The 15,225-nt window shown below is 41.7% G+C and overlaps 1 protein-coding gene across 1 annotated transcript in view; it reads left to right on the top strand.

Moving 5' to 3' along the window:
• The window catches only part of LOC141272644 (signal transducer and activator of transcription 5B), a 183,003-nt gene that overhangs the window by 150,341 nt on the left and 17,437 nt on the right, over positions 1-15,225 (top strand). The window contains exons 7-12 of the mRNA XM_073683563.1: positions 8,197-8,327; positions 10,058-10,209; positions 10,372-10,527; positions 11,168-11,347; positions 11,952-12,039; positions 14,212-14,334. Of these exons, the coding sequence (XP_073539664.1) occupies positions 8,197-8,327; positions 10,058-10,209; positions 10,372-10,527; positions 11,168-11,347; positions 11,952-12,039; positions 14,212-14,334 (830 nt within the window). The remainder of the gene's footprint in view (positions 1-8,196; positions 8,328-10,057; positions 10,210-10,371; positions 10,528-11,167; positions 11,348-11,951; positions 12,040-14,211; positions 14,335-15,225) is intronic.

The raw sequence follows: 15,225 nt of genomic DNA, 5'->3' as shown, positions 1-15,225 counted from the left end.
GAAGTTTTTTTTCCTCACTACTAACAAAATTAGGCTCTTCATAAGAAGTTATGGCCTTAAATGTGGCAGAGAGATTTAAGTAAGGGAAAGCTTTGTGATATCACTAATAACACCATACCTAAGTGATTTGGGGCCCCCACCACTATTAGTGGATACATTCACATAATGCATTTGCTGCAGAATTTCTACAATGGAAATCTCACAGCAAATTAACAGCGGTAATATCCACACAGATATTGTGCAGATATTGCTGTGTTTACTGCTGGTGCACCTTTACCATTGAGGCTATGTTCCCACGTTCAGGATTCTCTGCGGTTTTGACGATGCGTGTTATGTAGCATCAAAACTGCAGTGACCATATGTTACAGTATAGTGGATGGGATTTCTAGAAATCCCATGCCCACTATGTGCGCATCTCAGTCTGCGGATCACCCGCGGATTCTGACATGTGGCGCATCTTTCAGACCCACAGCATGTCAATTTCTCTTGCGGTTCTACATGTGGACTTTCCCCATAGACTAACATCCATGAGGAAAGTCCGCAAGAGAAAAAAAAAATGGTGCCGTTCATTAGCATAATGAGGGCGGAAGTGCTGCGGCTCTACTGCAGCGGCTTCACTCTGTGGGAACGTAGCCTGACTTGATCCTTTTGTATTGTAAAGGATGAAGTCGGCGGTGAATATCCGCAGCGTATATTGACACATTGTTCATGTGAAATCCGCAGCATCGGTCAATTCATGCTGTGGATTTTATCAGCGTATGGATGAGATGTCACAAAATCCCATCCACTGCTCTGGTGCTATAAAACATTGGTTTAGTGGTTATTACTCATCAGGAGACCTTTATCATTGCGTCTGCGCCAAAATGGGCACCAGCTCTTTCTATAACAATAAGAAGTGTACTAGCTTATATTATACCCTGATATTAGCGTGTTACCACACAATTGGTGGTCTTGTATTTATTTCTATGTAGTTACATAGTGGGCCCCAAGAATGATTTTCTCTGGTGGGCCCAGTGTTTTCTTTTTTTTGCTGGCAGTTTCCCTTTAAAGATTAAGCCATTTATGTCCAAAAGAAAATAAAAATATTGCCTTCATAGTGCAGAATCCATGATCATAAAATCATTCAATAAAGAAAGATATATTGCTAAATTCCACATTTTATGTTCACTGCCGTTTTGGTTATTTGTCAACCAATTAGACTAACGTATAAGGCTGATATTACCAGCCAAAACGGTGAGTCCACAGACCACTATATCCATAGCTCCTAAGGCGGTGGTAGTCATGAGTGTTGTGACCACCTCCCCAACTGTGTAGAGGCCAATAGTCCTGCATCCGATCTGAATGCTTTGGGTGGTGGTCACATGGGTAAATTATCCAACCACCACCTTAATCTTGGGCGCTATGGATGGGGTGGTCTGAAGAGCAGAAAGTGGAGTAACTACGGGGAGAAGGGGAGGGTTCTTTGCGCTTGCTGAGCTAAGCAATTGGTGGATTTAATATGCTTTATATTAATGTACAGCATTTCAGAGATTTCAGCAGAGAGTGGACAACTCTTTTTGAAGAAAAAGAATGTTCCAAATTTACAAACTGTACCTAGAAGTTATTAGAAATAACGGCATTGTTGCGTTCAGGTTTTCTACAATACTTGGAAAATAAACGTGGGATAACCATCAGTTCTGATTGCTCATTGTTAGCAGTGAAGAAAGCTCTGCATGGTCCAGAGCCCTGACCTTCTGACTTCAGGTAGAGTTGGGTCATGCGTCAAGCTAGCCTCGTATTGACACACACATTCTGTGCTGCTCCTTCATATCATATGCCTGCTTCTCTAGGAAGGCGGCCTGTGGAGCAGAGACTTATACTATATAAGGCAAACGTCATTCCCAATTAGAAATCTGTATCTCCGCACTCAGTAATATATATTCGTACATTTGTTGTACATATTAGGGAATATGCGGGTACTAGAGAATGGCTTCCACATGTGCAACACATGGATAATAGCACGTTTTTCTTTTTCTCTCCTATATGAAACATCTAAAATATAACCTCTACACTGAGTCACAATTCAGAGGCACTCTAACTTCCTTCTCCATCCAGCCCAATTTGTTACCTTTTACATTGGTTATTTGCATTTTTATAATTACTATCATTTTGACAACGATTACCCACCAAGCCATTCTAAATAAAGGTGCTTATTATGGGAGTCTAATTACATACCCTGCGCTGCTCTCAGAAGCTTGATGGATTCGCGATTGTTAAACCTTGCCAGGAATAATTAAAATCCTTCAGCGATTGCCTCTGTCATAACCTGTGTAAACAGACGCCAAGCTGGAGGGCGCGGAGAGCTCAGTGGTGGGGATGGCTAGGCTGCCACTAAATAGCATCAACAGCCAGCATGCTTATGTCTGGGCAGAGGGCAAACAAATCCTACACATATGACGCTGTGCCCATGATACAATCCAGTAGATATTATTCACACGCTCTTTTTCATATTGAAGTGCTTTCACAGAGTTCTCTCACTTTTCTGTAAATCTCATTGATCTTCTTAGAGTGGGGTCTATTCACCGTGACTTAGGACTCTTGTTGTTCTTCATTTGTAGGGTACCCAGCTTTTAGAATTGACTTTTAGGATATAAAACTTTTACTTTATGAAGTGTTATCTGTTTTTGATGAGTCAATGGCAAAATGTGGGTGAATGGGAAAAAGGAGTATTAGCCAAGGATGCAAGTTTCTTAAGAGCACAAAATTATTATTTTTTTAATGAATTATTACTAGGTTAGTGGCAGAATTCTTGCCTTTCCCTTTTGTTGGCAACTCACACCATGCCATTGGTGATGACCGTCCAAATTTTTCAGTAAAATTGGTCTTTTGGGGAGTGGTCCTCCTAAACATGGTGACTGTAATTGTGTACAAATAAAAAATACAAATTACTTTCAGATATCTGATTGTTCATATTTGAGTTTTCTTTTATTTCCACAATGGTCAGCCTTTGCCTAACATTTTATCTTTGTTCATTGCAACCTAGACCAGGATGCTAAAGAAAATATATCCAGTATCAAGTAATCCTATTTTTGATAGGGAATGTGTATTGTGGAAATGTTAGATGGTTGCGTGCAAGTCTCTCATCTTTTTTTACTGAAAGAGGCTGATGGTTTTGAAATGACTCTTCTGTCCGCCGTAGATCTAGGAATGCTTCTCATAGTCTTGTATGAAATATATGTTTCAGATCCTTGGTAATTTTCTACAAGACGTTCATATGGTGATCTGCATGTTACCACTATAGATCCCCTGCTCACTGTATTCCCCGAGCTATAACATTACTATATTCTTCATCTAATCTGTTCTACAAATGTACGTGAACTCGTCATTTTCTTTTTCTGTGTGTGCAGCTGAGCAGCGTATTCAAATATTTTGCTGCATTTGGTGAAAATCTGTTAATTGATACAATTATGTATTTGCATTGACAGGTCTTAATAAATGACCATTTCGTTAGTGTACTAGTTAAAGGGGTTGTCCTTTCTTAGAAGAAAAGTCTGCAGTCTGTCCAATCAGTGCACACACTGTCACGATTCCACAGTATGCCCTGTGCGGGTGCTGTGTTCAAGTGCCCCATGTATGTGATTTGCAGACTTGCGGTCACTTGCCAACTAGTCTCATCTGTTTTCATCGCTACCATCATGTTTCCGCTGTATTCCCAGCACGAGAGGCCAGTCATTTGACCACAAGTATACGATTTGCAAACTTGTGGTCACCTGCTGACTAAACTAGTGGCCAAAATTGAGGCAACAACTGCAGTTTTTCACCATCACCAATGTTTAATGAAAGTTTTCACTGACATACTTACTTGAACACACGCCATCTTCTGCGATATGTATTCTATGTTTGTTTATAGTGACCTGGGTGCGATTTAAGACCGATATTGTGCCAGCAGTATTAGTCAGGAGTGGTCACCTAAGAAGAGAGCCAAAGCTGTTACTTTTAAGAGAAGGGTACAGTTACCGGGAAATTGCAGCACGAATTGGAAAAGGGATCTCATCGGCCAGCGTTCTCAAAGTGTGTAAGCGGTTTCAAGAGACTGGTTCGATAAAGAATAAACCAGGTAGAGGAAGGAAGAAGGCTACAACTCCTCAGACTGATAGAAGAATTGTTAGAATCGCCCTAAATAGCAGGAAATCAACTGCTGTTGATATCAACAAGGAGCTTGTCAACACTGGAGTGACCGTGTCCAATCAGACGGTTCGACAACGATTGGTAAATGCGGGGTTAAGAGCCAGAATACCACGTAAAAAGCCATTTTTGAATGCCTCACAACGTCAGAAACGTCTGCAGTGGGCCAAAGAACATTGTAAATGGACCATTGAACAATGGAGAAATGTTATATGGAGCGATGAGACACGCATATCCATCTTTGGCAGCGACAGTGTCTGCTACGTTCAACGACAACCTGGAGAGGACTGGTTGCCAGAGGGTACAGTACCCACCATGAAGCCTCCTCTGAGTGTTATGGTATGGGGCTGCATGTCCAGAGATGCAGGTGGTAGGCTGCAGGTAATTGAAGGAACAGTTAATGCTGAAAAGTACATCAAGGAAGTCCTTCAGCCTAAACTCATTCCTTCGGCACATGATGTATTTGGTGAAGGGACACCATTTATTTTTCTGCAAGATGGAGCCCCATGCCATACAGCTAAAAATGTCTCTCTTGGTTCAAGGACAAAAATATCCAGCTATTGAACTGGCCAGGAAACAGCCCAGATCTCAATCCTATTGAGAATCTCTGGGCTCGGCTCAAAAGAGTGGTGTCAAAACAGCGGGCTTCAAGCAAGCAGGAACTCATTGCAGCCATCAACAAATCATGGTTTCATATCATCATACCATCTGATTTAAACAAACTGGTAGATAGCATGCCAAGTAGTTGCCAGGCAGTTTTCAAGGCCAAGGGCTATCCAACTAAGTATTAACATTTTAGTGTTCGATATGAAAATAGGACAAATAAATGGCTTTTCTCCCACAGTCACCTGAGTGACAATAGTGTCGAATTTGTTGACAAATTAAAAATATTTAGATTTGAGAGTCCTCAGTGGTTGATACCTTTTAATGGCTAACCGAAAAGATGGTAACAAATTGCAAGCTTTCGAGACTACTCAGGTCTCTTCATTAGGCTAGTATAACACAAAATCTGAAGAGAAACACATTTATATACAATAAGACACAAAAATAATGCAATAGGTAAGACAGATGATGTAAAGCAGAGTTATTATGGAAGAGATAAACAGTTCTGGCTATAAATATTTTAGCAGTTAATAGATAAGGAGTGTGAAGGTTTTATTGTCCTGTGACTAGGTCCAGTGTTATGATGGCCTCATAAGTCTGAGGAGCACATTCCTTAGTTGATGTAGAATGACCTAAATCCATGCGACACATTCATTCCTGCTCTGAAAGTGTTAAAGGTCATCATTAGTTTATATTCTGAGATTCTTCTTTCTCTTTGAGATTTGAAGTTACCTTTTAATACCAGTAATTTCATGTCTTTTATGCTGTGATCAGGGGAACAACAATGCTTGGCTACAGGTAGATCTATTATTTTTTCTTTTATTGTGTGACGATGATGATTCATCCTTGTTCTAAGTTTTTGCCCTGTCTCCCCTACATAAAGACCCCCAGCTGGACATTTGGTACATATAATTAAGTACACTATATTAGATGTGATACAGCTGAACGTACCTGGGATCTTATAATCCTGATGTGAATTGGGGATCTTTATCTTGTCTGTGGTCGTTATAAACGGACAGGTTTTACATTTTTTCTGGTTGCAAGGAAAGGTACCTGTAGCTGGTGGAGATGACAGGGAGCTTCTGACAATGATGCTTCTTAGATTTGGGGGCTGCCTGAAACACAGAAGTGGGGGGTCTGGAAATATGGATTGTAATCGGGCATCTTTTTGTAGTAAGGGTTGTAGTTTCCATGTAGCTCTTCTTAGCGCCTCCAGATTTGGATTGTAGGTGACTACTAGAGGCACCCGGTTGTTTTCTTGTTTGGTTTTGTAATGTAGGAGATGATTCCTTGATATTCTGGTGTCTCTTGTAATCTAGTTCTCAATTGTTCTTGGATGGTAGCCCTGATTCAAAAAGGTCTTTCTGAGGCCATCAAGGTGTCTCTATTCATAGGGGTGGAACATATCCGATTGTATCTGATGGCTTGGCTGTCAAAACAATAGTTTTTTATGTGTTTTGGATGAAACTGTCCCATTTAAGGTATGTAGGACGGTCGATTTGTTTTCGGTACAAGGATGTCTCTATTTCATTGTTCTGTAGCTTGATGATGGTGTCCAAAAAGTTAATTTCAGTACAGGAGTAGTTGAGTGTTAGGTTGATGGTGGGATGAAATCGATTAAAGTGTTCATGGAACGTCTTCAGCTGTTGTTCAGACCCCGTCCAGATGATTAAAATATAGTCAGTGAAACGATAGTAGGCCAGAGGCCTGATGGGACATGAGGACAAAAAGTCACTTTCAAGCTTGGCCATGAAAAGATTTGCGTACTGTGGAGCCATTTTACTTCCCATCACTGTACCAGTCTCCTGTAGATATATGCGGTTATCAAATTCAAAGTAATTGTGGGTGAGGATGAATTCTGTAAGTTTCACCACAGAATCAGCAACAATTCCTGTATTTTCCATGAAGATTTTGCAGGCATTTAATCCATCCTGGTGTGGGATATTAGAATACAAAGATTCCACATCCACGGTGGCAATACCTTCCGTTAAAAGGTATCAACCATTGAGGACTCTCAAATCTAAATATTTTTCTATCTACTGGCTAACACGGTACAAGATTATATATTTTCCCTATTGACAAATGAACAAATTTCCTGCTAGTATTGTGTTTCTATATGAGATTTTGTTATTTCTACTTAAAAACTTTACTGTGAATTCAAAAAACATTAATGAAATTTGGATTTGTATTGGCAAAATGCTAAAAATTCATAAATCTTGAGGGTGTTGCCTCAATTTTGGCCACTAGTGTAGATCCACATTTGCTTCTGTGTTCTTAATGCAATTCCGCTGCAGAAACGCTTAAACGCTTGGTAGAAGGTCTGCCATGTTCCCCAATGATAATCCGCATGTGCTGTGCAGAAACGCTCAGGAAAAATCCGGAGCATTTCTGCATCGTGGTCACATAGCTTTAAGGTTATTCTACAGGTAAGAGGGTGAGCTGTTGATCATCTTTTGTCAATAGTGTGTGATCCTGTGTTGTCTAATATATAGATGTTAACTTTCATTGTAATCATTTCTGTTATGATCAGATACCTGCTGAAAAGTGAACTTTACAGAACAGTAATAGGCTAATGGCCACAGTGAAAATTGCAAACTTTTAGCATTTTTGTTTTATCTAGAGTAGTGATAAGGAATACATTTAAAGCAGGTTTTATAATGTGTTTAAAATCCAAACCATAGTTCATTTTCTAATTACACATTCTCTTTATAAGAGGCAGATTCCCTGTTCAGGTTCCTCATCTATTGGCCTGAGTGGAGATCAGGTCCAGAGAACGTCTCTAGCTCTGGAGGACCTGCACAGTCCTGCATTGCACAGAAAACCCGTTGATGTGAATGGCCAAAGTGTAATGCTTCATTTTTCCTGTGGTGGTGCTGTAGGGAAATCAAACACTTCTTATCAGGCTATGCCACTAATTACAGCTGATAACTGGGGATCCCACCAATGGGAACACTTTGTAATCTGCTTATTGGCAAGGACCCCTATATACAAGTAGGGATTGTACAACTTAGAGAAACCGCTTATTGACTTTACAATAAATGAACCCTGTCCCTGCTTCATACATAGTGACATAATGGATCTTACTGTAATCAGTTTAACCCCAGATATTGGAGAATTGCAAGTCAAGATTTTACCCACTCCTGTATGGTAATGCAGCATGGAAGGAGTAAAGCAAACATCCATCACCTTACAAAATTAATGCAAGTGGTGGCTCATTGGCTTTTAACATTGGTTGGAATCTCTGTGTACTGGATTATATCCAGAAGGGGGAGCTGGAGGCCTCAGAGGAACTTGTCATTTACTAGTCATGTTCCACTATGACTGATCCTCTATAAAGGCAAAAGTGGTAAAAAAAAAATGTGGATACATGTAGTGAAGTGTGTGTTATACTGTGCGCGTTTCTAAATAATTGTCCATCTCTCATCACAGCTCAATTCTCCCAGCTGTCACAGCTCAGTCCTCAAGAACGCATGCCCCGGGAGGCCACCTTACAGCAGCGGCAGTCGTCCTTAGAGGCCTGGCTGCAGAGAGAGGCTCAGACTCTGCAACAGTACAGACTGGTAAGGTTTACAAAGTAGGGAAAGGAACGGACATGTGAATAGTGACACATGTCTTGCTTCAAAATACTGAGTGTTTTGCAGTTTAGGGAGTTCTTGATGTAAAACTTCAGGAAACTGCATGAATAGCTTTTTCCTCAGTGTTATAAGCAGTGGAAATGTCACATTAGCTAATTTTTTCTACAGGGGCATAACTAAAGTAGGTGCAGGTGTTGCAATCTTACCCAGGCCCAGGGCCTAAAGTGGCCTGAAAGGTCCCTTTGGTCCATATGAAAAGACTATTGCTATTAATGATCTGTGATAGTTTGGGGCCCTTTTGGAAATTTTGCATTGGGGCCCATGATCTTCAAGTTATGCCACTGGCTTTCTACCAACCTCTCATTAGGTATGTATTACAATTTACCGCAGTATATAGTAAACATCTCTATAGCTGATTGATCTAACCTTATGACTCTGGCAAGATTTACATCATGCAATGGGGCCACAGCAGCTAGTATATATAATAATGTGGTGACGAAGCCTCAAACATAGCCCTGTGCATGAAGGCAGCAAAGTCAGTCAAGTAGTGACTATAGTTTAGTGGAGATCACAAATACATGCATAGATTACTTAAAAGCAATCAACGTGAATGATCATGTGAATGTATTTTTCAGACCATTGGTTTTTAAAGGGGTATTTCAGTCCTAAAAAAATGATTTCTTATCCAGTGGGAAGAGGTTTGTCAGAGAAGTGCTGGGGCTTCCACAATAAATTATTATGCATTACTTATATAGCGCCATCATATTCCTCAGTGTTTTACAGACATCAACATCACTGTCCCCATCGGGGCTTACAATCTAAATTCCCTATCAGTATGTCTTTGGAGTGTGGGAGGAAACCCACGCAAACACGGGGAGAACATACAAACTCCTTGCAGATGTTGTCCTTGGTGGGATTTGAACCTAGGACCCCAGTGCTCCAGAGCAACAATGCTAACCACTGAGCCACCATGCCACCCAAATTTGAACCCCTTCATGACCTTTGACGTATATTTATGTCAGCGGTCGTGTCTTTGCCTTTGTGGGCTTGCATGCCGAGCCCACATTTTTCCCCACATATGATGACTGATTTAATCAGTCATCATATGCCTTTAACATCTGCGGGTGGAGCGGTGGTCTTAACCATTTAAATCCCTCTGTCGATCACTGATGGCGGGATTTAACATGCGCCAGCAGGAAGCTAGTCATGCATCCTGCACATCAGCGGCCCCTGTCACGTGTTCGCTGGGTGCTGATGGGTTGCCATGATAGTCGGGGCTTGCAGAAGATCATGATTTCTGCTATACAGAGCAGTGCTGAAGCATTTCTTTGTATAGCACAGGCGATCAGATGATCGCAGTTTCAAGTCTCCAAAGGGGACTATTGAAGTCAGCAAACAGTGAGAAAAGATGGTGATATCATATAAATGGCCCACCCTGTACTTTACATAAGGCAGCTGGTCACTTTCTTGACTGACTGCTCATACCGTGGATATTTATTGAAAGACTGGAATATATCGTTGTTGTAATCCAACAAGCCTGATCTTTGTTTTTCCTGCCATTGGGTGTAACACTTAGCTGATCACCTCTCCCCCCACCATAAATGATCAGCCGGTCCCCCCTGAAATTGGTGGATTTGACAAACATTGGTTAATTATATATAGCCAGCATTTAGCTTGCATTTTTAACCTTTTAATTGGGAATACTTTTTCTTTAGGATTTATCAGAAAAGCACCAAAAGACCCTGCAACTTTTACGCAAGCAACAAACAATCATCTTGGATGATGAGCTGATTCAGTGGAAGAGGCGGCAGCAGCTTGCTGGGAATGGTGGTCCTCCAGAAGGCAGCTTAGACCTTTTACAAACTTGGTATGTGTCTTCTGCTATTGTTTTTATATTTGTTGAGAGCTCTATATTTGTGGGGTTGTGCTGAATAATGAAAATAGCCATGCCTGCCAGGACTGGGAGAATTTGCACATTCATCTATTTCCATTGTCCTGATTCATGTATTTACCCATCTCTCCTTAAAAGGTGTGAAAAGCTTGCAGAAATAATCTGGCAGAATCGACAGCAGATAAGGCGGGCTGAGCACCTGTGCCAGCAGCTGCCTATCCCTGGGCCTGTGGAAGAGCTTCTGGCTGAGCTGAATGCTACCATCACAGATATTATCTCTGCTTTAGTAACCAGGTAACACACAACCCACTTGACCCTCAGGTTTATCTTCGGCACTAACATAATATAAAGCTTCAGGCACTGTCTGCAAACTTGTGAGAGTGTGTGGTCTTCTGACCTAACGTTAACGTTCATACTATTGTTTTTTGCATTATGATTAAGTAAAATGTTTGAGGTCACTTAAAGGGAACCTGTCAGGAGTTTTAGGGTCATCAATCTAATGACATGGCTGGGTATACTAGTAAAAGACCTGTTCAGCCACACCTTCATGGCTATAAATGGATTTTTCAAAGATGAGAAAATCATCTTTGAATCCTTACATAAATGATGGAGCTAGTTCTCTGAAGGTTGGCCAATTCCTGGCAAGTAAGTTGATTCTCCAAATTATTCCCGACTAGTACACTCATACATTCTTAATGAATGACAATTTTGCGGTGCCACTTCTTCTACAGTTTAGACACAAGTCAAACACATCAGGGTGGTACTAAACAGGAAATAATGTGCAGGGTAGGTGTAGTTGCCTCCACTGTGTATAAGGTTTTCCAAACATTTTCTCTTCAGTGGCTTCATTGGTGGCCTTTACATTCATTGTGATGAACTGCTTGCATTTTCTGGAAGAAAAGCATAAATGTTGAATGGTTGTTTCTCTCTGCAGCACATTTATCATAGAAAAGCAACCTCCGCAAGTTCTGAAAACGCAGACAAAGTTTGCAGCAACAGTTCGGCTGCTGGTGGGCGGCAAACTGAATGTCCATATGAACCCACCCCAAGTGAAGGCCACCATCATTAGTGAGCTACAAGCCAAGGCTCTACTGAAGAATGAGAACACTCGAAAGTAAGTATCCTAAGTGACACCCAATACCGCCTAGATTTTTCTTCTTTCCATCTAACCTTTCTTCTGTTTTGAAGTAGCCATATGCATTGGATATTGTTAGCAGATCCAGTGGATTGACTAATAATTGTCTTAATGGTTAATATCATCTGCCCTCCATTTGTGTGTACAGTAGCGTAGTCTAAAATGCAGAAATGTCAAGAGAATGATAACCTTACCTAGTGCATATAACCTTTTTAGTGCAGATACATTTATGTATCCATTAAAGAGAATCTGACACCTGTTTTGTTAAATCATGCTGCTCTCAGATGGAGTATGTAGGGGCAGAAACCCTGTTTCCAGTGATATATCACTTACTGGGCTGCTTGCTGCAGTTTTGATAAATCACTGTTTTACCTGCTGCAGATTTACTAGTTCTCTGAATGCTAAGCTCTGTATAACACCGCCCACACCACTGATTGCCATCTTTCTGTATATACTACCTCTGCATACGCAGGAAACTGCCAATCAGTGGTGTGTGCGAAGTACTGAAACATATTTCAGTGGTTGTCTTTTTTGTGACATAATCCAATGTAACTCTATTAAACCCTTTGCTTTTGTTTCACAGTGACAGTAGCGGAGAGATCTTGAATAATTGTTGTGTAATGGAGTACCACCAGGCCACTGGCACACTAAGTGCACACTTCAGAAACATGGTAGGTGTGCGTGGATTAGATGGATTTGATACCATAGTAGTTTAAAAAGGTATTCCTTTGATGAACCCGGAGAAGCAGTAATACTGCAACTTTAGAAAAAGAGGCGGATTTAGATAGTGTTGTGGAGAAAATGCTGTAAGAATGCTTTAAACCATACATGCCAAACTCTGGCCCGCAGGCTGGTTTTATTTGCCACGTGACACCAGAACCGCCACCCCAATGTTGGGCCATTATTCTGTATTGAGGACTATATTGGGCCATTATTCTGTATGGAATACTATGTGGGTCCCATTATTCTGTATGAGGGACTATGTGGGCCCCATTATTCTGTATGCGGGACTATGTGGGCCCCATTATTCTGTATGCGGGACTATGTGGGCCCCATTATTCTGTATGCGGGACTATGTGGGCCCCATTATTCTGTATGAGGGACTATGTGGGCCCCATTATTCTGTATGCGGGACTATGTGGGCCCCATTATTCTGTATGCGGGACTATGTGGGGCCCATTATTCTGTATGGAGGACTATGTGGGGCCCATTATTCTGTATGGAGGACTATGTGGGGCCCATTATTCTGTATGGAGGACTATGTGGGGCCCATTATTCTGTATGGAGGACTATGTGGGGCCCATTACTCTGTATGGAGGACTATGTGGGGCCCATTATTCTGTATGGAGGACTTTGTGGGGCCCATTATTCTGTATGGAGGACTATGTGGGGCCCATTATTCTGTATGGAGGACTATGTGGGGCCCATTATTCTGTATAGAGGACTATGTGGGGCCCATTATTCTGTATGGAGGACTATGTGGGCCCCATTATTCTGCATGGAGGGACTATGTGGGCCCCATTATTCTGCATGGAGGGACTATGTGGGCCCCATTATTCTGCATGGAGGGACTATGTGGGCCCCATTATTCTGCATGGAGGGACTATGTGGGCCCCATTATTCTGCATGGAGGGACTATGTGGGCCCCATTATTCTGCATGGAGGGACTATGTGGGCCCCATTATTCTGCATGGAGGGACTATGTGGGCCCCATTATTCTGCATGGAGGGACTATGTGGGCCCCATTATTCTGCATGGAGGGACTATGTGGGCCCCATTATTCTGCATGGAGGGACTATGTGGGCCCCATTATTCTGCATGGAGGGACTATGTGGGCCCCATTATTCTGCATGGAGGGACTATGTGGGCCCCATTATTCTGCATGGAGGGACTATGTGGGCCCCATTATTCTGCATGGAGGGACTATGTGGGCCCCATTATTCTGCATGGAGGGACTATGTGGGCCCCATTATTCTGCATGGAGGGACTATGTGGGCCCCATTATTCTGCATGGAGGGACTATGTGGGCCCCATTATTCTGCATGGAGGGACTATGTGGGCCCCATTATTCTGCATGGAGGGACTATGTGGGCCCCATTATTCTGCATGGAGGGACTATGTGGGCCCCATTATTCTGCATGGAGGGACTATGTGGGCCCCATTATTCTGCATGGAGGGACTATGTGGGCCCCATTATTCTGCATGGAGGGACTATGTGAGCCCCATTATTCTGCATGGAGGGACTATGTGGGCCCCATTATTCTGCATGGAGGGACTATGTGGGCCCCATTATTCTGCATGGAGGGACTATGTGGGCCCCATTATTCTGCATGGAGGGACTATGTGGGCCCCATTATTCTGCATGGAGGGACTATGTGGGCCCCATTATTCTGTATGGAGGGACTATGTGGGCCCCATTATTCTGTATGGAGTAACATGTATAAATATATGTGTGGTCAGTACAAAGGACTGGCACATGACTTATTCCTTCCAAAGACCATACTAAGGAGCAGGGGGCACTCTTTATGGGTGGAAGAAAGGCAATCCCGGCACCTAAACAGGAAAGGGTTCTTTACAGTCAGAGCAGTCAGACTGTGGAATGCTGGACCACAAGAGGTAGTGATAGCTGACACTATAACAACTGGACGATTTCCTCGATACACATAATATTGTGGGTTACAGTTAAATTAGACAAAGTGTACAGTTGGGGGAGGAAGGTTGAACTTGATGGACCTAGGTCTTTATTCAACCTACGTTACTATGGTATGTTACTATGTATGTTACCATGTTACATGTTGCTATGGGTCTTATTTATTTATTTTTTTTTACTTTTTTCTCTCTAGTCGTTGAAGAGGATAAAACGTTCAGACCGGCGAGGGGCAGAGTCGGTCACCGAGGAGAAGTTCACTATATTGTTTGAGTCTCAGTTTAGTGTTGGAGGAAATGAATTGGTTTTCCAGGTGAAGGTAAGTAACAAAATACAGATATAGTGAACCTTCTACCGTAAGTCTTCCTAAATAGCAATATGATTAAATTAGCTTTACAGTCCAATTATCTGGACCCATAAAAGCATTGAATTATTGGATTCTGGACCACTGAGCGCCTGATGAAATAATCTTGAATAATACTGGTGCATTTTAAGTAGATTTGATCAAAATTTCTGTAGTTTGTAATGTTAGTCTATACTATTATAGTGCTATGGAATAAATGGCGCTATAATAATAATAATAATAATATACGCTGAAGACACCAGACGTGGGTTGAGAATTGGCTTATTTTAACTAAAATATAATGTAATACATCTTAATTATATTTTTGTAGGATGCAGTTTGTCTTATTGAGTACAGACTTAATTTAATTGTGTGGGCGTCACTCTTAAGGTGTATTTATACTGAAAGACTATCATGAACGAGGGTTCCTGGGAACACTCATTCACGATAATAATGCAGTCTAAAGGCTGCTGATTACCCGATAAGCGAGCAAAATACTCGTTCATCAGGTTAAATTGATTTTTTAGTAGGCTTAAAAAACTCATTGTTCTTGGCAGTGCATCTTCCTGTGTAAACAAATTTTGCGCTACCGAGAACAATGGCAGCCTATGTGCACCGAAGCATCCATTAAAATCATTCCGTAGACATTGGGAACGTGGTCTGCCTATATAAAAATGCAATTAAACGACCGCTGATTAGTAAATAAGTTTTTGATGGTGGGGAGGTGGTCTTGTAAAGTACCCCACATCAACTAATGTAAACAGCCCATAGACCTGGGCAAGGAGATCCAAGAGCTGTGATTAGAATACCTGTTATGGAAGAAGCCGATGTTATAGGCTGGTGATTTTGTAAGACTTATAACAAAAA

The sequence above is a fragment of the Phyllobates terribilis genome, unplaced genomic scaffold (genome assembly GCF_046119375.1).
Source record: "Phyllobates terribilis strain yellow unplaced genomic scaffold, ASM4611937v1 Scaffold_5__5_contigs__length_657084704, whole genome shotgun sequence".
NCBI classification, from domain to species: Eukaryota; Metazoa; Chordata; class Amphibia; order Anura; family Dendrobatidae; genus Phyllobates; species Phyllobates terribilis.
This window is presented reverse-complemented; position numbering and strand designations above follow the sequence as displayed.